This window comes from Microtus ochrogaster, chromosome 10 (assembly GCF_000317375.1).
Source record: "Microtus ochrogaster isolate Prairie Vole_2 chromosome 10, MicOch1.0, whole genome shotgun sequence".
NCBI classification, from domain to species: Eukaryota; Metazoa; Chordata; class Mammalia; order Rodentia; family Cricetidae; genus Microtus; species Microtus ochrogaster.
Genome location: NC_022016.1, coordinates 79854973 through 79877184, shown reverse-complemented (window position 1 = coordinate 79877184; position 22212 = coordinate 79854973). Strand labels below are relative to the sequence as shown.

Here is a 22212-nt window from a genome sequence, read left to right as displayed (position 1 = left end):
AAAAAGATGTGCAAACTGAACCTTAGACATGTTGACCCTCTTTAAAGCTTGAATACTTGTACAAATTATATTGATATTAGTGTCTCCCTGTTCTTGCCATTACTGCTTTTTAAAATACTTGGACCAATATGATGGGTAGAAACTGGAATCATTTTGTCTTAATTTACATTTTCAAGATTACTAGTGGCATGGAGTTTTTTTGAGTAGTCCTCGCTGTCCTGGAACTCACTATGTAGACCAGGCTGGCCTCAAACTCACAGAGATCCACTTGCCTTGGCCTCCCGAGTGCTGAGATTAAAGGCATCCGCCAGTACCACCTAGCACCGTGTTTTTGTTTTCATATTTTAACCCTCCTATGAGTAGTTTGTTTTTAATGCTTCCCCCTTTCTTTCTCTTTTAAAGACCCAGACTGATCTTCAACCCTGGGCTGAAGAGGTTTTCCTGTTTTAGCTTCTGACTGTAGGTGGATGGCACATTACCAGCTTGCCTATTTGTATAGAATGTTTTAATTTATTACTAGTTTTTCTTTATATACATTGTATATAGTATACTGTATAGTGAATATATCTTGTATATAAAATTTCTTCCAAGCTGTTCCCTATCCTTTTTTTGTTTGTTTGTTTGTTTTTGCTTTTATTTTGAGTTAGGGACTTACTTTTTAGCCCAGGCTGACCTGAGCCTACTAGGTAGCACAGGCTGGTCTCAGACTTGAGTTAGTCTTCTTGCTTCAGCCTCTCTAGGACTAGGATTGTAGTTAAAAGCCAACACGCCAAACTCATTTTGCTTTTTTGAGACACAGTCTTGCTATGTGGCCTTAAACCATTGACCTTTCTGCTCCAGTTTCTTGAGTGTTGGGATCATAAGCAATCATAAGCCATACCCCCAGCAAATTATTTATACTTGCTTGGTTCGAAAATTTTTCTGGGATCAAACACAAATGATAGCTTTTTAGCAATTTTAGCAATGCTTGTCTGTATCTCGGATGTTGGCTATCACTTACTGAATTCCCATTTGTACTTGGGCCTGTTTTTGGGTTCCGTTTCAAGACTGCATTGTTATGCCTACTTTATATACCAGTAACACTATTTTAGTTATTGTAATGTGTAATATTTTATTTCATGTCCTCATTTGTAGTTGCTTTTATTATTTTCAATTTTGAATATTTTACTCATGCTTATTTCTGGTTAACCTGACAATAAATTTCCCAAGTTTTTTTTTTTTTTTCATAAACAAACATGGCTGGTGTGCAGCTAGTTCAGTGGCAGAGCCCCTTGTCTACCATGTTCAGGGGCTTTGGGTTTGATCCCGGCACCATATAACAAGCACAGACAATTCTAATCAGATTTTTACTTTTTAAATTTTATTTATTTATTTAGAGGGTCTGACTATGTAGCCCTCACTGACCTGGAGCTCACATTGATCCATCACCTCTGCCTTCACCCAGCAGGAGGTTGGTTTTTTTTTTTTTCTTCTGGAGACAGGGTTTCTCTGTGTAACAGCTCTGGCTGTTCTGGACCTTGCTTTGTAGACCAGGCTGGCCTCAAATTTACAGAGATCCACCTGTCTCTGCCTCCCAAGTGCTGGGATTAAAGGCATGTGCCAGGCATGTGCGCCACTGCCTGGAAAATTTTTTCATTATTTATGAAAACTAAGCAAAACAAAACAAGAAAACCAAATGCTTCAGTAGGAATCTTTCCTAGGATACAGAATGTTTTCTTTCTTTAGTCTTTGAAAATTTCACACATGTATACAATGTATCTGACTCCCTCCTTTCAATTTCCTGGTATATTCCCCCAACCCATCTCCTTTCCAACTTCATGTCCCTTCTCTCTTGAGTAGTCCACTGAATATACTTGATGCTGCCATATGAACAGGGGCGCGGTATCAGCCGTTGGAGAATGCTCCCTTTTATGATTTGGCTTTTCTTCATGCCGTAAATACAGTGTTTTGTTTCTTCATGTAATTTCTTTGTGTGTGTGTATGTGGCTTTTCAAAACAGGGTTTCTCTTTGTAGCCCTCCCAGACTGTCCTAGAGGTTGCTCTGCAGACCAGGCTGGCCTTGAACTCACAGAGATCCTCCTGCCTCTGCCTCCTGAGTGCTGGGATTGAAGGCATGTGCCATTACCATCTGGCTTCTTCATGTAATTCTTACATAGTACATTTTAGGTTTATTCCTAAATTTAATTTTTTAATCACTATTCTTACTACATTTTAAAAATTTATGTATGTCTGTGTGCTTGTGTGCAGAAATGAGAGGGCAACTTGCTGGGGTTGGTTCTCGTCTTCCACTGAGTGGGTTCTAGAGATTGAACTCGGGTCCTCAGGCTTAGCAGCAAGCACTTTTACCCACTGGGCCATCTCACTGTTCTTTTATTGCTGTTTTAATGAGATGGTTTTGTTTCGTTTTTTTCCTTCAAGATAGATTTCTCTATCTTGGCTATCCTGGAACACATTCTGTAGTTCAGGCTGGCCTTAAACTCAGATCTGCAGATCTGGTGCAGGTGTTAAAAGGATGTGCCACCACCACCACCTGGCTCTAATGAGATATTTTTAAATGTATATCTTGTTTTAATTTTTTAAATTTTTTATTAGGGTATGTGTGTGTGACAGGGGTAAACAATTGTGCACATGTAGCATAAATCCAAAGACCTAAGTGTGTCGATCAAAGGATTGCTTTTAGGAATCAGTTATCTCCTTCCAGCATGGGCTCTGGAGACTGAACTCAGGTTGTCAGGGTTGTGTAGCAAATACTTATGATCCAGTGAGCCAACACTACTCCCCTCTCCAGATGAATATTTTCTGATTAATCACTGCTAGTTTATTGAAGAGCTCTTGAACCATCTATGAAAGGAATAAACAGAAAATATAAACAAACAAGAGGAATAAATTCTCACTGGGTCTCATGTTTTTTGTTTGTTTACAAAAAGACAAAATAATTTGTGATGCCAGTTTTTGGAGCTTCTCTGTTTAAGGCTTTGTGCGACTTTTGTTTGGTTATGATTTTAGTTTGAGACAGGGTCTTACTGTGTAGTCCAAGATGGCTGAAATTCAAAGAAATTCTGCTTCTGCCTCCCAAGTGCTGGATTAAAGATGTGTGCCCCCATGTCCAGAGAACAGCCTATTCTTTTTAGATGGTTTTTCATTGAACCTGGAGTTTGCCATTTTGGCAAGATTGTGACTGCCTTCTGGTCCCCTTCCTAGGATTATAGACTCTCCATGGTAATGCCCCACTTTTATATGGGTACTTAAGATCTGAACTCAGGTCCTCCTGATGGTAAGGCAAGCACTTGCTCACTGAGTCATCTCTCAAAATAATGACTTGAGGGTCAGAGAGGTGGCTTAGTCGGTAAAGTGCTCGCTAGCAAGCCTGACCAGAGTTTGATCCTTGGCATGCATATGGTAGAAGAAAACTAGTTTTCACAAGTTGTCCTCTGACCTGCACACACCTGCCACATACATATATAGAGATATAATAAATGGTTTTTTGTTTGTTTGTTTTTTTAGATGGGGTCTCTCTTTGTTGCCCAAACTGGCTTTGAACTCAACAGAGCCCAACTCAGTTTTTATCTTTTAAGTGTTGTGATTAAAGGGGTTGTACAACTATATCAAGCAAGAAGTATTTTTTGTTTTTGGGTTTTTTTTAAGACAATGAAAAATTTTATTTGCTCAGTTGCTTCAAAGCTGTATCTGTAGCTTATATTTCTGCTGTTTTTCTTTTGTGAAATTGAGAGGCCCTGTAGCCATCTAGTGGCACTTTCTAAATCCCACATTAACAGGAAGAAGAGGTGCTTGGCATTTGGATCTACCTGCTTTCAAGGCCCTTATGTTTATCCATCATTTGTGCCTTGAACTCAGCTTTTTCTTTTTCCTTTAAGACAGTGTTTTTATATTGCCAAGACACATTTCAAACTCCGGATGCTTCCTGCTTCTGTTGCTTCCTGGGTCCTGGGATTACAGGTGTATACAACTCTAATTTTTTTCTTTTAGTTTGATTGTTTTTGTGGTTTATAGATTTTGTGTGTATGTATGTTTGTGTGTGTGTGTGTGTGTGTGTGTGTGTGTATGGTATTAAGGGTTGAGCCCACAGCCTTGTACATGCCAGCTTAAGTGTTGTACCTCTGAAGAACATCCCAGGCCCAACATTACCTAAATTTTGAAAGGGAAGCAAGGCGGTTGCTAAAAAGTGAGAAATGTGTATCAAAATGTGTGGTGATTTGAGTGACAGTGGCCTCCATAAGCTCGTGCATTTGAATGTCTAGTCCCTAGTTGGTGGACTGTTTGGGGAAGGGTTAGGAGGTGTGACCTTGTTGGAGGAGTGTGCATTGGGAGTGGCTTTGAGGTTTCACCTCAGCTGCTGCCTCAATCAATGCCAGGCCTCTCTCTTCTTCCTGCCTCGATTCTGTACTAACTCTCTGAAACTGTGAGCGAGCCCTCATTTAATGTTTTCTCTTAACAAAGTTGGCTTGGTCATGGTGTCTCTTCACAGCAGTAGGACAGTGACTTAAGCCATAGTTGTTTGAGTAGATGCCATAAATTGACATCTGCCTGCTTTGGTAAAAGAGAATATTGTTTTGTTCTTACTGAGACCATGGTGCATTTTCATCTCTCTGAACCCTGTTTCTTGTGTCATAAATGTTGCTTTTCAAGTAATTTTTGTTGTTATTTTTAAGACAGGTCAGCCTCAAACGTGTAGTGGTTCTCCTGCCTCTTTCTCCTGAGCACTAAGATTATAAATGTAAGTGCTTCTATATCCGAATTGTGTGTGTGTGTTTGCACATGATGCATGCGTGAAGTTCAGAGGTCAGCTTGTGGTATTGGTTCTCTCCTTCCACCTCGTAGATCCTGGATTCAAACTCAGGTCAGCAAGATTGATGACAAGCACTGTTAACCCACTGAGCCACGTCATGAGCTGACCTTTTGTTTGTTTGTTTGTTTTTGAAACAGAGTTTCATGTATCTTAGACTTGATTCAAAGTTGTTAGTTTCTGAGGATGTCCTTGAATTTATGATTCTTCTGCTTCCACCTTCTGAGTGTGGAAATTAGAGGCCTTTATCACTATACCTTGTTTTTACAGAACATTCTGTAGTGAATGTTGGACTTCACACATGGTAGACAAGCACTCTGCCAACTGAGCTATACTCTCACCCACACTTGGCTTTTTCATTTTTTTTTAAATTTAATTTTAAAAAATTTATGTGTCTGTACCACATTCATGCAGTGCCTGTGGAGGCCAGAAGAGGGCATCAGATCCATTGGAGCTGGAGTCAGACAGTTGTGAGCCTTTATATTGGGCTGGAAATTGAACCCAGGTCCTTTGCGAGTGCTGTTAATGGCTGAGGCATCTCACCAACCCCTTTTCATTTTCTTAAAGAAGAGAAATGAAAAATTCAAGCTTAGACACATACCCTCAATAAATTGGGCTTGGTTATTTGTCACTAGAAAACTATCTTAGTTGAACAATAACTTAAAATTACAGTCCTTTTCGTCTATAGGATTTATAAGCTGATGTGATTTTGAATACAGTGTTGCCTGTGAGAGCCACTCTATTTTAACTGCTAGAAAATCACAGAGAGTGTAAGAAAAAAAATGGCTAAGACTGAAAATATCTATACTTGATTTTCTTAAAGATGGCATAACGGACTTAATGATAGCAGAATGCTTTGAAAGTTGTGCTTTTAAAGCCCAGTTATTATTAAAATGCCATGGTAACTAGTATTTAAGTGACAGTTACTTTGCTGCTGTTGAAACTCTGGTAAGAGGATGGCTTCAGCAAACTCTGTATGAAGAATGTAGTAGACAGACCTGGTCAATAGAGTGCAGAGTAGAATATCCGCGAGGAAGTGAGACATGGACCCGCAGCGTTGACATGGCTGTGCTGAGTTATATTCTTGTGTACTTTGTAGAAAATGGTGTTTCTTCTTTAGACAAGCTATAAAGTTGTCTTACATTGGTGGCTGGAGTGCTTATAGCTTTTCTAGGGGACCTTAGTTTGGTTTCTAGCACCCATGTTGACTGGCTGGCAGCCGTCTATAATGTCAACTACGAGGATCCAACACTCTTCTGGCCTTTGCAGGTACAACACTCACATACACAAAGCCACACTCACACATACACACAAAATTTTAAATCAAAAATAAAATTCAAAAATTGTTTTTACAAATACCATTGATGTGCATATTATCTGTAGATCTGTAGATCTGCTTTATAGCTAGTTCTTTTCAAAAAAAAAATGATGTAATCCCATTTTAAGACAGTATAAATCTTGCCAGTTTGAGTTCTCCAGTGTCAGTAGCCAGGTTTCTGAACTTGCATGGTTGGCACTGTGATGCTGTCACTGAGCACTTGCCATCATTAGGGCTGCCGGCCTCTGCCTTTGCTCAGTATCACCATGTGCATACGCTCTAGGCCAGAGGAAAGCATCCAGCAAGCAAGGGCTTCCAAGTAAAAGCCAAAATAAACAGTGGGCGCTAAAGCTGCTTTAAAGTTCTGTGGACAGTAGTTGCACAATGCTTTTTGAAAATTGTACATAGTAAATGGGAAAGTAGGTCACAGTTCGTTTTTCATAAAGTCCTGCTCCTGTATACTGGGTGATCAAGTGGCATCGAGCAACCAGTATGGACGTAATTGAACAATTTTATATTTCTAGTTTCTGTGAATAATGGGAGTTTTTTTTAAACCAATTGCAATTTTAATACTTCTGATAATTTTTCTTACCAGAAACACTTAAAGGAATGAGACAGAAACATGGTGATGCTATGATTTTTATTTATTTTCATCCAACTTTATATCCAAGTTTAGTTAGTATCCCCTTTAGAGTTTCTTTTCCTTTGCTGACAGTGTTATTACTACCTTACTATTTTGTGAGCAAGAAATTTAGCCAACACTTTGGGAAATGGAATGGGAATAAAGATATATTGGAAAGTTCATTTATAACCTTGGTCATTTGGAGATTTTTTCTTTTTAAAGATTTATTGGGGCTGGAGAGATGGCTCAGAGGTTAAGAGCATTGCCTGCTCTTCCAAAGGTCCTGAGTTCAATTCCCAGCAACCACATGGTGGCTCACAACCATCTGTAACAGGGTCTGGTGCCCTCTTCTGCCCTGCAGGCATATGCACAGACAGAATATTGTATACAAAATAAGTAAATAAATATTTTTTTAAAAAAAGATTTATTTATTACGTATACAGTGTTCTGTCTGCATGTATGTCTGCAGGCCAGAAGAGGGCACCAGATCTCATTCTAGATGGTTGTGAGCCACTGGGGTTGTGGTTGCTGGGAATTGAACTCAGGACCTCTGGAAGAGCAGCCTGTGCTCTTAACCACTGAGCCATCCCTCCAGGCCCCCCCCCCCATTGGGAGATTTAAAAAAAAAATTCAGTTGAAATGCTTTTTTTTTAATTGCCTTAAACTCAGTGTTCTCCCGATTCAGTCTCTTGAGTAGCTAGAATTACAGATATATACTACCACACTGACACTTCACAAGTGGGGTGATAGTGTGGACTGCCTCACACCCTAATGTTCATTTAAGTTATATACATGCAAGATAAAACCTCATTGAAGGGGTCTTGAGATTTGGAGTGAGATTTGTTGTATGAATATGTATTGAATATGAATATCCTAATATTGACACTAGGTTGTGTCATTCTTTTGGTTTAATAGTAGACACGTAAAATTTTTTTATTGGTTTTTTGAGACAGGATTTCTCTTTGTAACAGTCCTAGCTGTTTTGGAACTAGCTCTTGTAGACCAGGCTAGCCTTGAACTCATAGAGATCCACTTGCTTCTGCCTCCAAAGTACTGGTATTAAATGCATGCATCACCACCTCCCAGCAAATTCTTTTTTTTAATTTTATTTTAATTTGTCTTTTCTAATTTTATGTGCATCGGTGTTTTGCCATGGGTGTCAGATTGGGTTCTCTAGAACTGGAGGTTCAGACAGTTGTGAGCTGCCATGTGGATGCTGGGAATTGAGCCCTGGTCCTATGGAAGAACAGTCAGTGATCTTAACCTCTGAGCTGTTTCTCCAGCCCCCAACATGTCAATTCTTTTTTTTTCTTTTTTTGGTTTTTTTTTTTTTTTTTTTGTTTTTTCGAGACAGGGTTTCTCTGTGGCTTTGGAGCCTGTCCTGGAACTAGCTCTTGTAGACCATGCTGGCCTCGAACTCACAGAGATCTGCCTGCCTCTGCCTCCCGAGTACTGGGATTAAAGGCGTGCGCCACCATTGCCCGGCCAACATGTCAATTCTTGTGGGGAAGTTGTTCATTATTCAGGATCTTCACATAAGACTGTTGGCTCCTTATGGTACTCAGGAAGTGCCCATTTTTCCAGCACTTGGGAAGCTGGCAGATCCTAGTGAGTTCAAGGTCAGCCTGAGCTATAAAGCCTGGACAGCCAGAACTATTACAGAGAGAAACCTTGTCTCAAAAAACAAAAACAAACAAACAAAAACAAAACAAAGAAGTGTCAGTTCAGTACCCTGTGATTTAGCTTAGTTGTCACTCTCCCCTAGTATCTCATCATGAGTCTTTTGTTGTTGCCATTGACGTTGTCTAACCGAAGCCCATTGCCTGATTTTTTTTAAAGTAAAACCTTTAGTGTGTATGTATGTATGTGTGTATATCTGTGTACTACATTATAATTTTAGTTAGTCACGAGGCCACATTTACAACTTAGCCTCAGGAGATCATATCTCCTAATGGTATTATAGTCATTTTAATTTTTTTCTTTTTAAAAAAAAATTTAATTTTATTTTTTTAATTTCATCTTACATTCCATTCACAGTTCTCCCTCCCCCACACACCTCCTCCTCCCTTCACCTCCCCTCTCCCTTGAGTCCACTGCTTATCCATTCCTCCCAACGGGTAAGGACTCCCCTAGGAAGTCAACAAAGTCTGGCACATTAAGTTGGGGCAGGACCAAGCCCCTCCCCACTGCATTAAGGCTGAGCATGGCATCCTGCCATAGGGAATGGACTCCAACAAGCTAGCTCATGCACCAGGGATGGATCCTGGTCCCACTGCAAGGGGCCCCTCAGATAGTCCAGGCTTCACCACTGTCTCCCACATATGGAGGGCCTGGTTCAGTCCCATGGATGCTCCACAGCTGTCAGTCTAGAGTTCATGAGTTTGCACGAGCTTGGTTCAGCTGTCTCTGTAGATTTCTCCATCATGATATTGGACTTCCTTGCTCATATATTCCCTCCTGCCTCTCTTCGATTGGTTCCATCATTTTAATTTTTATAGATATACTTTATGGTGTTAACTCAGCAACATTTCCGTTCTCTCCTTGTCCTTATAGCGTGTTTCATTTAATAATGGAGCTATGCACCACTAGGCTATTTTGTTCAAACATCGTAAGATTGAACTTGTACAAACCCATATGATAGATAGGTCAGATTCTTGATGTGGTCCCTTGCTGCAGTAAAGGTAACCATGAAATGCATGAGATATATGAGTCTGATGCTTGAGTAATGTGACATGCTATTATTCAGTGGAGTTCTTTATTTTATAATTAGAAGGTATAATAACAATATAAAATAACAATAAAAGTATAGTAAACAGCAGTAATAGAGCATTTGCTATCAAGTATTGTGATCTGTTCCTAACTGTATGCAATAGTTTTATATGACTGGCAGTACATTAGTGTTATCTATACTGGCATCACTACAGTGTATGAGTGTATATTGTGCTATCACAGCCTAGATGTCACTAGGTGATAGCAATTTGTAGCTTCATTATAATGTTTTGGGACCACCACTGTATATGTGGTTCTTATTGATCAAAACATTAATATGAGGTATATGACTATATAATATAAAAATATTATTTAAGTTGGGTGGTGGTGGTGGCACCTGCCTTTAATCCTAGCACTTGGGAGGCAGAGGCAGGTGGATATCTGTGAGTTCAAGGCCAGCCTGGTCTACAAGGGCTGGTTCCAGGACAGGAACAAAAGCTACACAGAGAAACTTTGTCTCAAATATTTATTTAAGATAGATAATTGATATAAGGTATATGACTATATAATATAAAAAACATTATTTGAAGCTAAGTATCTTGGGCTGGGGAGACAGCTTGGTCAGTGTAAAGTACAAGCATGAGGATATGAGTTTGACCCCAGAGCCCAGGTAAAAAAGCTGGGTATAATGGTGGGTATTTGTCATCCCAGCACTGGAGAGGCAAAGACGAGCAGATCCCTGGGTCTTACTGGTCAGACAGCCTAGCTTCATAGCAAGCTCCGGGCCAGTAAAAGAACCTTGCTGCAGAAAAGGTAAACATGAATGTATAAGATGTTTGAGTATGACAGATCTCTCTAGTCTATATGCTCTCTAGCTTACACACGGATGTGTGTGCCACTTTCATGTTTAACCTGCACGCACGTGTGCACACACACAGATTCGTGCACGCAGTAATTATGATGGCAAGAAAGCAATTGATGGCTCTTATCCTTTTATAATATATGTTAGGTGATTTATGTACATTATCTTATTTAGCCATGACCACAAGCTTACAAAATAGGTATCTATATTCTCATTTTATTATTGAAACTTCTTAGGAGTACAAAGTTAGGAAATGGATTTGAAGAGACTGGCCTGAGTGGTGTGACAGATTGTTTAGGTGTTCGGAGAAGTCAAGAAGCTCCTCTCCTGGTATAGGCGGCCATGAGCTGTTTGCAGGGAAAAGAAAGAGGACAGAGAATGAAGTTGGCAGAAGTGGAGATGAATTCAGTTTAGACTTTTTGACTTTTTTGACTTGAGTCTCAGATTTTTGGTAGACATTTTCATTCTTACATTTAAACTTTGTGTTTGTGAAGAAATATAGTGAGATGTCAGTGCTTTGACTAGATAAATGTTGAGATGATTTCACTCTGCAGACATGGTTATTAAGGGGCAAGGCTATTTACTAATAGGCAAACTGGACTGTATGAAATCTCTTAAATTATTTCTTAGTATTATTTGCCCCATAAGCAAAACTACTTTATTGAAGAGAAATTCTAATATAGAAATTAACACAAAATTATGTGTACTCTTATCACTGAATTGAATGAATTCTGATATTTTTATATGTTGTTTGTTCCAGAAATATGGCTACACACACCTTTCTGCTGGAGAGCTTCTTCGTGATGAAAGGAAGAATCCAGATTCACAGTATGGTGAACTTATTGAAAAATACATTAAAGAAGGAAAGATTGTGCCGGTTGAGATAACCATCAGTTTATTAAAGAGGGTAAGGAGCAGGAATATCAACCTATTGGAACTACCAAGGACATAAGAAGCTAAATATACCTTCATTTGTATAACAAAAAATTAGAATGTTAAATTTCTTGATTATAGAAGGTAGTTGTGGTCTTTGAAAATGACGGGAACTGCTTTCACTGTGACGAAATTGGCAGTAGCAAGTACTCTCTGCTTTGGTCTAAGACTAGCTGTAGTCCAGTCTAAGGTACTTGTAGAATTTTTTGTTTTTGAAAAAGTCTCATGTAGCCTAGGCTGGCCTGGAAGTTATACTGTCCAGGATCTTCCTACATTTGCCTGTTAGGATTACAGGTACTTGGCCCATCCGTCCCAGCATTCAGTTATTCTTCTTCCATGTGGTTACTCACCCCTTTCCTTGCACTTTCCTCTTTTTTCCTGGAAATCTTTGTTCTCTCCTTCCTTGCCTCCCACTTGTGTTTTTCTCATTGTTCATGTTCTCTGTTTTGAAGTCTCCTTTTTTACTTGATGAACACATTGCCATTTTCACTCTGAGATCTAAAAAATATATGTTGGTGGGTATTGCTTTGCTGTAGATCCCCAACGCTAGTCACTAACAAGTATCTTGACATAAAAGAACCAGTGAGATGGAATTGCAGTGTTAGGAACAGGAAGCAATAAGCAGATCCCAGTGAATCCTGGGAATAACTGGAGACATTATAGAGTGTGTAATGGATTAAGTAAAAATGCTGCAGGTTCCCAGAGGGGCAGCGGGCCATAAGACCACACCGCAGGTCCCTGAGCAGCAGCAGGCAGCGGGTCCCAAGAGCAGCCAGTCCCAGGCAGGGACAGTGCATGTCCCCAAGTGGCTGCAGGGGGCCACAAGGGGCAGCAAGTCCCAGGCAGGGAGCCACGTGGTAGGTAAGAGACCTTGATGGGGCAGCCAGTTCCACAAGGAGAGACAGACAGATGGGCATGTCACAAGACCCCAGGTCTTCAAAGGTGGGTGGTCCCCGACAGGGAGCCACACAGAGAATGAGAAACAGAGACATGGATAGGCACGCCATGCAGAGTGAGGTTGGATATTTATTTAGTGGGTTATGGAGGGGAAAGAGAGAAGGGGAGAAGAGCAAAGAGGGAGGGAAGGAGAGAGAGAAAGAGAGAAACAGAAGGGAAGAAGTGGGGGGAAACAGAAGCTGCCTCTGAGAGGGAGGACTCAGGTTGAGAGGGAGAAGGACTCAGGCTAGAAGCTGAAGATCAGCTTGCCTAGGTGGGGAGTGGGTGTGCCTTGTCTCTTAAAGGGACAGAGCAGACCATTATAGAGTGGCTCTTACATAGTTTGCCTCTTGCCTCAGTCTGGAGACCAACTTCCTTTCAAGAGTAAATAAATCTGCAGTCCTGTCTTCTGGCTCCAATGCATTATATATAGGCGGTGAGCGTTATTAAAGGGTAGTCGACATCTCCATTAAAACTGTTCTTTTTTGTGTGCAGTACTGGTGATTGAATATAGGGCTTTGAATATGTTCGGCAAGCACCCTGTCAGTGAGCTGTTCTCAACCTTTTTTATACTTGCTATCTTTGAGACAGGCTCTTACCAGGTGGCCCAGTTGGCTTTGAACTCAGTCTGTAGCCCAGGTAGTCCTTAAACTTGGAATCTTCCAACCTCATTCTCAACCTCACCTGTGATTATAGGCAGAACTCTTCTTGTATGTATCAGTGATCTTGCCTGTGTAGCCCAGAAAATATGTCTAGTCTTTATTTTTCCTGTAGATTTAAATCCTAATTAAGAAATGTCTCTGTTGAGCTGGGTGTGATGGCTCATGCCTTTAATGCCAGCATAAGGGAGGCAGAAGCAGGTGGATCTCTGAGTTTGAGGCCAGCCTGGTCTACAAAGAGAGTCCCAGGATAGCCAGGACTACACAGAGAAATTGTCTTGAAAAACAAAGCAGGTCTCTTTGAAACTAATTCTACCGTTTCCTTTTTTTAAAAATATTTGTTTGTTTATTTATTTAGTATACAATATTCTGTCTGTCTGTATGTCTGCAGGCCAGAAGGCACCAGACCTTATTACAGATGGTTGTGAGTCACCATGTGGTTGCTGGGAATTGAACTCGGGACCTTTGGAAGAGCAGGCAATGCTCTTAACCACTGAGCCATTTCTCCAGCCCTCTACCCGTTTCTTGTAACATCATCTGTTCATTTTCTTTCTATTGTAGGAGCTGCTGTTTTCAGTCTCTTGATTTTTTTCCCCCCTTTTGCAAGTTTTCTAAATCACTATGCTTCTTAGAGTTTGGTTTTCTTCAGCTCTCATTTCATATATTCCTTGCTGGGTTGTTTTAAACTATGCCTTATGTTTTCACTGTGCCAATGCTGGTGAACTCTACAGAGCACATAAACCTTTGTTCTAGGTTCCAGGTATGTTTCTATCAGGTCTCTATCTAAACTTCTCATAGATGTGTCAAAGTCATGCCAGAGGTTAACTGTCATTTAAGGTATGTGTCTTTATTTCCTGTCTTGGCTATTGGATGGGTTAACTACCCAACTCTTTAGTGACAGGCTCTCTCATCCACTCCTGTTCATCTGTCTATCTCTACCATCATTTGAGCCTTTTAACCCTCTTTCCTTTCCATCTTATCTCCCACAACTATTTATGCATGCCTTAAGATTCATTTATACCAGCTTGCTTCAGATTCATCAAAGCCGTCATGCTTTCTCATTCCCAACCTTTATATCCCTGATTCCAGCTGTCTAAGTGATCCCTGTTGGCATGCTACTTTACTGTTTAGGAAACAACTTCACTGCCAACTCTTTGGTCAAGTTTTCTCATAGTCTCTAGGCACTTTGTATTTCTTATTTTAAGAACATCCTTTGTTGTCCTAGGACTTTGCAGGTTATAATATGTAGTTGTTACCCAGTAGACTGTGAATCCTCCAGGAGCCAGGGCAGTGACTTCACTCTGATAGTAGATCTCAAACAAATGTATACTAAGGGAACATGTTTGATGTGGCTTCTCTAGAGACCTTCTATCATAATTGGGGTAGAAATGCTGTAGCAGGAACTTAACACTGTAAAAGTTTTGTGAAATTAGAGCAGCTAGATTCTGAGATAAAGCTAACTCTTAAAGAAAATAGGTCCTGGCAATATTCTTGTGGAACAAGGAAACTTGGCACCTGGAGAGCAATGCATGTCAGTTTGCTTTGGACTAAAGGACCCTCTAAAGCTTGTCAGAGGTGTGCAACTGGTGAGCGGAGGTGCCAAGGATTTAGACAGATTAGAGATTACATCTCCTGTTCGTGTTACTCCCATATTCTGCATAAGTTCAGGCTTTGGGAAGGATGGTGAGAGTGTTTTTGTAGTCTTTCTGAATGTATTACATCTTGTGCGTCTGTGTTTGGGTGCAGCCAATTCCATTTAGATAAAATTAGTTTAAGGTTTTGTTTTTTTTTTGTTTTTTTTTTTTTACTACTTTGTTTGTTTATATAATACTGACTGTTTTGGAACTCTATATAAACCAGGCTGGTCTCAAACTCATAGATCTGCCTGTCTCTGCCTCCCAAGTGCTGGGATTAAAGGCATGCATTACCACATCTGGCCAGATTTTTTTTTTTAAATATTGAATCCTAAATAATGTTAACAACCAGGTAGGCCTGGTAACACAGGCCTGTGCTTAGGAAGCCAAAGCCAGAGGGATTTCAGTCAAGACTGACCTGAGCTACCAAAAGAGTTGAAAAGCCAACTTGGAGAATAATTTGGGACCCTGTCTCAAAACAAACAATCAAAAAAGTAAAAAAAAAAAAAAAAAAAAAAAAGCCAACAAAACAAAACTGGGAATATTACGCAGTAATAGAGTGCTTTCCCAGCTTCTAGCTATTAGATCTGAAGTACAGTGAATTTGAGCTCCTATAGAAGGAGTGTGCTTTCAGCAGGAGGTGCTGGTGCACACCCACAGCCCTAGCTCTCGAGAGACTAAGACAGCAAGATTTCAAGTTGGAAACCAGCCCAAATTACATAGTGAGTCCTTGCCTGCACCTCCTACAGCACAGTGATTTAGAGAGGGAAACACGAGGGTGACATGGGATCTCTAGATGCTGGAGCAAAGCTCTGGGTTAGTGGTGATTTGCATGAGAAGGTGATATTCACTGTGCTGATCAGCTGTCACTGTACCATCATTCTACTTAGGTAGACACATGGGTTCAGCCTCCTGGGGGTGGTGCTAGATGACATGGTGAAGCAGACCTCTTGGCCAGGAAGTAAGGAGATAAAAGGGCCAGGATCCCACAGTCCTCTTTAGAAATATATTCCCCAGGGGCTGGAGAGATGGCTCAGTGGTTAAGAGCACTGACTGCTCTTCTAGAGGTCCTGAGTTCAAGTCCCAGCAGCCACATGGTGGCTCACAACCATCTATAGTAGGATCTGATGCCCTCTTCTGGCATAAAGTTGATAAATAAATAAATCTTAACAAAAACAACAAACAAAACCACTGTGGCTCACTAAGATTAAAAAAAAAAAATTGGGACGACAAACTGAGTTGGAAAAAAATGTATTCCTAATGATTCGTGAGGCCACTGTCCTAAAGATCAAGCTTTTAGCAAACACATGAACCTTCAGAGGACAGTCAACAGGTACACTATAGGATGTGTTTCATAAGACACGGAAGCTGCAGAGGGGAGGTGGCGAGAATAGGGGAGCACATGCTAGAGTCTTGCCAGCTGAGGCAACAATGTCAAGAAGTTGGCTCATTTCTGTCTAGTCTGTTTCACTATGTACCTTCCACTCTTGTGTCTTAGGAGTAATAGCAAATAGTCCTGTGCCCACTATGCTGCTTAAAAAATTGTCGTTTGGTGATACAGTATTGAGCCTAAGTCTCTTTTCTTTAGGAAATGGACCAAACAATGGCTGCCAATGCTCAGAAGAATAAATTCTTGATTGATGGATTTCCAAGAAATCAAGATAACCTTCAAGGTTGGAACAAGACCATGGATGGGAAGGCAGATGTATCTTTTGTTCTATTTTTTGACTGTAATAATGAGGTAATAAACATCTTCATCTGCCCACATGGGCTTCAAGCTATAGATAATCAGCGGTTAGAGAAAAACAGTGATTTTTTTTCATTTACATTTTCTATTAGCAGCAGTATATATATTTAGTAAGTGAATAGATTGGGTGGGTAGAGCAGCACTTCTTGCTAATAGAATATTGAGGGCTCTTGGCATTGGCTGCTTTGTGACCCTAAGGCTTGCTCTATTTTCAATATAATAAGAGTTAAGTTGACTTTTGTCTTAGTAAGCATTGATATACACAGTAATGTCAAGTAATGAAGCTACTTGGAACAGTGTATTGTTTACTAGAAGATACATATCTGAAAAAGTGGAGAAGCCTGCTATTTTAAAGAAATATAGGAGAATTTATCTTCTAAGGATAAATTACTTGGAAATAGTAAGAACACATCCTTCCCCCACCTCTGACACTTCTAATAGCATACCCAGGTATACCTTTGAGTAAGTAAATTTCTCAGAACCATTTAATTAAAAAGCTTGACTCTGTTTGACAACCACTTTGCTATAAATTTCATTAAATTAATGTCAACAGTCTGAATCTGAAGTAGTGCCTTGAAGGAAGTTGGCTATTCTTAGGTTGGATTGTACATGTGCCTCTGGTAAAGACTTGCCACAGGCTTTGAGTTGTTTTAAAATGTAACTCTCTTCTCCGAACTCTTAAAAATATGTTTTCACTTATTCTTCAAAGTTAACTTTAGAATGTCACCACAGCTTTATAACTAAGGAATGTTTATTCACGATTAACAAGAGATGCTTTATTCAAATGTGTTGACTCAAATATTTGGATATTTATGGAGTTATTATAAAGTAACCAAAAATGATATAAAGTTTGAGGAACGTAATTCATACCTAATGAGTTAATAATATGTCTGAGATGAAGCCACACCCACACAGAGCTTCTTTTCATTGCAGCTTGAAAAAAATACACAGGAAAAACTGAGTCATGAATGAATCCTTATTATGATCTGTACTTATTTAACCTAGTTTATATAAATTGAACCACATGTTTAAATTTAAAAAGATTTGCATGTTGATTAATGAGTTAGACACATTGAGTTTAATGTAGGATGTTTTTTTTCTGTTTTGTTTTAGTCTCTTCAAAATATTTCCTTTTGAGTTTTTTTTAAGCATAATTTTTTACTTCTGTCTCTTTTTAGATCTGTATTGAGCGATGTCTTGAAAGGGGAAAAAGCAGTGGTAGAAGTGATGACAACAGAGAGAGCCTGGAAAAGAGGTACTTTGCAGGTTTTATTCTACCTCAGTCCTGGTGTAGGCATTGGGTGACAGATGAAATGCCTGTTCTCTTGTCCAGAAAAGAACATCATGCTTGTATAGGCACTGTGGCTTGTAAAAAGAAAAGTATGTGAGTCAGACTCTGTCATCACCTTGTATAACGTGGAAGAAGAGGGAGGACAAATTACCTACAGTCTTGAAATACATGTTTCATTTGCAGAATTCAGACGTATCTTCAGTCAACAAAACCAATTATTGACTTATATGAAGAAATGGGGAAAGTCAAGAAAATAGATGCTTCTAGGTCTGTTGATGAGGTAGGTGCACCAACCTTGCCTTTGTAGCACGCAGAAGTGAGAAGTGTGGTCATGGGTAGGTGGGAGACATTTGAGGCAAACTGTGAAATTAGTTGTCTTTTTGATTTTGGGTTTTGTTTTTGTTTTTCCCCCCCATTTCATTTCTTAAAGTCTAAAATGGGTTTTACAACTTCAGACCTGATTTTTTTTTTTAGAAGTGGGTGGTTTATTAATTCCAAACCTCTTTCCTCAGTGGAAGGTTGGTATTTTCAGTACACTGATTTAGATCTTGTTTGTTCAGATCTGTAGCACAACTGGCATGTCGTAACCAAGGGCCCAGCTATTCTCTCTTCCAGAACATAGAGCTTCAGAGGTGCAGGGCTCCCAGGACTCTGGCCTCTGTCTTGTTCATACTTCATGCCCGTGCTTCCATGTCTGTGAATCTGTCTGCAGGTATCCCTAGTGCTTCTGAGTTCATCTACTCTCCCTTCCCCTGATCCTCTCCATCTTCTTCCTCTTGTAATCAAGGGACAGAAAAGCAAGGCCCAGAGGCGGGCTCATTGAGTAGTTCACCCACTGACACTTTCTACAGTGGTGAGGCAGCACGTGAGAGGACTTAGTTTTAAAGTCAAAAATGAGATTAGCCTCTTGAGGAGTTTACATTTTACCAGACTACTAGCAGCCCATCAAGAAGTGCATTTTGTCAGGAAAGCATTAAAAAAATTGAAGGCAACATGTTCATAATTTTGTGTGTTTCATTTGTATTATTGGTAAAATGAAATAGATTAAGAAATTATAATGTTTAAAATTAATATAAAATTGATGTTTTTAACAGGAACTTAGCTGTACAATCTTTTATGTATAGTTTGCTTTACTTTTAATTTTGATGTTGGGAATTGAACCCAGGATCTCACATATGCTAGACAGTGTTTTTAATAATATCTGCTTTTAAAATTGTGTTTTTCCTTTATAGGTTTTTGGTGAAGTTGTGAAGATTTTTGACAAAGAAGGCTAACTAACCCTGAAAAAAAACATCTTTAAATCATGCTTGAATATTGCTTTATAGCTGCTATCACAGCCCCCTTTTAAGGCAATTTTAATCTTTCAAAATTACATCTCAATTAATGTCTAGAAATATATAGTAAGACAAATTATGTGCTATTTTTAATTTGTGGTCACAGTACACAGTAAATTCAGGTTTGATCATCTTAGGTATTATGGTGCTCACCAAATGAAGAAGGATTTCAGCTAGTTGTTGTTTGTGTTACAAGACTGTCCCTTTTCTGTTTGTGCCTTCTGTGAGCAAAATTGTTTAGTATGCATGTATATCCCTTTTGTAATTGCACCGTGTTAGGATTTGGAAATTCTTTTGCTGCACATTAAGATTTCCAACCTGTTAAGTGAATCTGTGGACCAAATTTAAAGGAACTTTATGTCTAGTCAGTTCTTGCACAAGGTATTTAGTAAACGAACTCACAAAATGGATTCCTAGCAATGTTCTAGTATTTATCAAATGACTGACCATTTTCTATCAAAAGTTAAAACTTAGGCGTTAACTTATTACAGCATATGCAAAGAGGTATGGCAGGGCATAGTCTTTGCTTTAAAGGCTTGAGTCGGGACGGGGCTTCAAAGCCTGACAAGATTGCCAGCTTTCTTCTGACATAATCTGTGGGGCAAGGGGAAATGACTTGTGTTCCTATGCCCTGTGACATAGGGCTAGTCATCATTTAACTGATGTTAACACGGTTCTTAGTAGTAGACCCTGACATGCATGTGCTAGTTTATGTTGATATGATTCATTCTTATTTTAATAATACTTCAGGGTTTTTTTTTTGTTTTGTTTGTTTCTTAGACTAAATACAAAGTTAGAATAAATTAGGAAAAGCAATCTAATAGTTAAAATTCCCATTTGTATTTTATTTTCTGGAATACATTGTTTCATGGTTACTTGTTTTAAAAAGATTTTAAAAATCATTGCACTTTGGTCAGAAAAATAATAAATATATCTTATAAATGTTTGATTCCTTTCCTGCCTGCTTTGTTCAATAAAGTCTGAGAGTCTGAATGATTTTCCTTCTTTAAAAAATTAAAATTTGTTTTCTTTTTCTTTTTTTTTGTCCTGTCTATCCCTAAAGCTGAGTGATACCTAAAGTTCTCTTTTTTTTTTGAATTATGTTTATGAATGTTTATGTACCATGTGTATACCTGGTGCCCACAGAAGTCAGAAGAAGGTGTTGGATCCTCTGCCACTAGAATTAGAGAAAGTTGTGAGCTGCCATGTGGATGCTGGGAACAACCTAGATCCTCTGCAGGAGTAACAGATGTTCTGCACTTGCTCTGAGTGAGTCATCTCTTCACATCTCTTCAGCCCTGTGCCTGAGGTTCTTTATAGAGAGATGTCTTTAAATGTTCCTCATTTTCAGCATTTACATTATTTGCTACACAGGGTTAAATAGAACACAGACTTTGCATAATTAGATTTTATATTTAAATTTATCAAGAGTAGGAACACGTAAACAGATTTTTTTTTAAATAATACATTGCTATGTGTCTTACAACATTCACTTACTAATGAGACCAATTTCAACATACTTGTCATTAGAAAACAAAGTATCTCCATACAGTAGTATACTATACAATAGAGATTGCCCACCACAGCTGACATTAGGTCTGCCATTGGGTCTGCCTTGGCTCTTGGGTGATTATAGTGAGTGTGTGCCTAGTATTTTAACCCAGTAGAGGAGAGGCTTTGTTGGTTAATCACACAGCTGTGAAATGAGATGAGACTTCCTGTTCATGCTAGAGAAGAAATCTGTCAGCTGGGAATGGAAATATTCTTACTGATGACTACGAGAACACCCTTTTTGGGTTTTGAGGGGACTAGGTGTTTTCCTTTATCAAATATCTCCCTGGCATTTACAAATGAACCAAAAAACGAACATTTCTAAATTATGGGTATATTTTTGTTTGCTTTTTGAGTAGAAAACATGTTTACAGTATTGAGTTTTGGAGTTGATTGAGATACATCTGACATGGCTAGCGTAGTCATTCCATTTCTTAAAGACGCAGTACTAAGAAGCTTTTGTGATTCTTGAAGGACCTTACTTTGAGCATTGCTGTATCTTAAAAGTTAACGTCTTTTCTGTGTATTAGCGTTGAGTGTATATGAATTATTTAATAATCCCAATAAATGTGCTGATGCCTTTGCTGTCTTTGCTGGTCCTGATTTCTGTCCTCTTAAGGGTATTGAAGATGAGACAGTATAACATGTGAGCCATCACACAGCAGAAGCAGAGTTCAGGGCAGAATTTTCTGCTCTGCATGTGTTTGGGTGTATGGACTTAAACAGAACATGAAACAGTATCCCATTTCTTCAATAGCTGATCTGGGCAGAGCACATGGAACCTGTTTCACCACCTGTGGGAAGCATTTCTTGCTTGTCTCTTGGAATGGAACTTAACAGCAGGGAGTGTCTCAAAATGTGGGCTTTTTGTAGACTGGCTATGTTATCATTTTAGTATTTGCTTTCATTGAAGAATTAACTGGAGATAATGGTGATTGAAAGATTAGACCATAGGCTAGCACCCCTTCCTTGGAGATTTGGGTTGTCATCTTCAAATGGGTACTAATGACACAAGCCATTGTGCTACCAGCAAATTCTTTGCCTTCTGGTTTTCTGTCTAGAACACTGATGTAGGTGCTCAGATATCTTCTATTAATTTCTACCTTTTTTGTTTTTGTTTTGTTTTGTTTTTGTCTCCTGTGAGACAGAGTTTCAGCTGTATAGCCAGGCTGGTGTCCAATTCACCCCCCTCCTGCTTTAGCCTCTTCTGTGCTGGGACCATAGGTCTGTACCACTGTACCACCACACTGGTTCAGTTACTGTTACTTAGTTCAGGTATCCTAATACCCCGTATCTTCAGCTAAGTCAAATATTCCTTAATTCTAATAATTTATTTTTAGTAAAAAGGAAGCCTATGTGCCAAAGAGGAAGAAAAACAACAGTTCTAATCCCCTGTCCCTTTCCTTTCTCATCCTTGAAGCCAGTGTGCCGTTGTATGTTGATGTAATAATCTGGGTGTTCTCCAGACTCTGTGTTTCACCATTTTTTCTTGTTGTTGGGAGATAGGAAAATTGAAGTTGAATTTTATACTAGGGTTAACCATCCTAGCTCCAGGCTGCCAGGCTCAGGCTTTTGCAGATCCTTGCCTACCAGACCCAGAGAAAAACCCACTTTTCTTGAGTCTGTCTTCAAAAAGGTCTTTCTTGGTAGGTCACCAAATACAGTACCATATTCTAGCCTTTAGTGTGCTCATGAACAACACCAATTAAGAGCACTTATTGAAAAAGCACAAGTTGGATCCCAGTGTTCTGCAAATGTGATTCCAGCTCTGAGGGTCTGGTTTCCTCTTTGGGCCTCCATGTGTGAGCAGGT

The 22212-nt window shown here is 39.4% G+C and overlaps 1 protein-coding gene across 1 annotated transcript in view; it reads left to right on the top strand.

Moving 5' to 3' along the window:
• The window catches only part of Cmpk1 (cytidine/uridine monophosphate kinase 1), a 31182-nt gene extending 11386 nt beyond the window's left edge, over positions 1-19796 (top strand). The window contains exons 2-6 of the mRNA XM_005353601.2: positions 11076-11222; positions 16066-16218; positions 17403-17479; positions 17699-17795; positions 18748-19796. Of these exons, the coding sequence (XP_005353658.1) occupies positions 11076-11222; positions 16066-16218; positions 17403-17479; positions 17699-17795; positions 18748-18789 (516 nt within the window). The 3' untranslated portion in view covers positions 18790-19796. The remainder of the gene's footprint in view (positions 1-11075; positions 11223-16065; positions 16219-17402; positions 17480-17698; positions 17796-18747) is intronic.
• The last annotated feature ends 2416 nt before the right edge of the window (positions 19797-22212 follow it).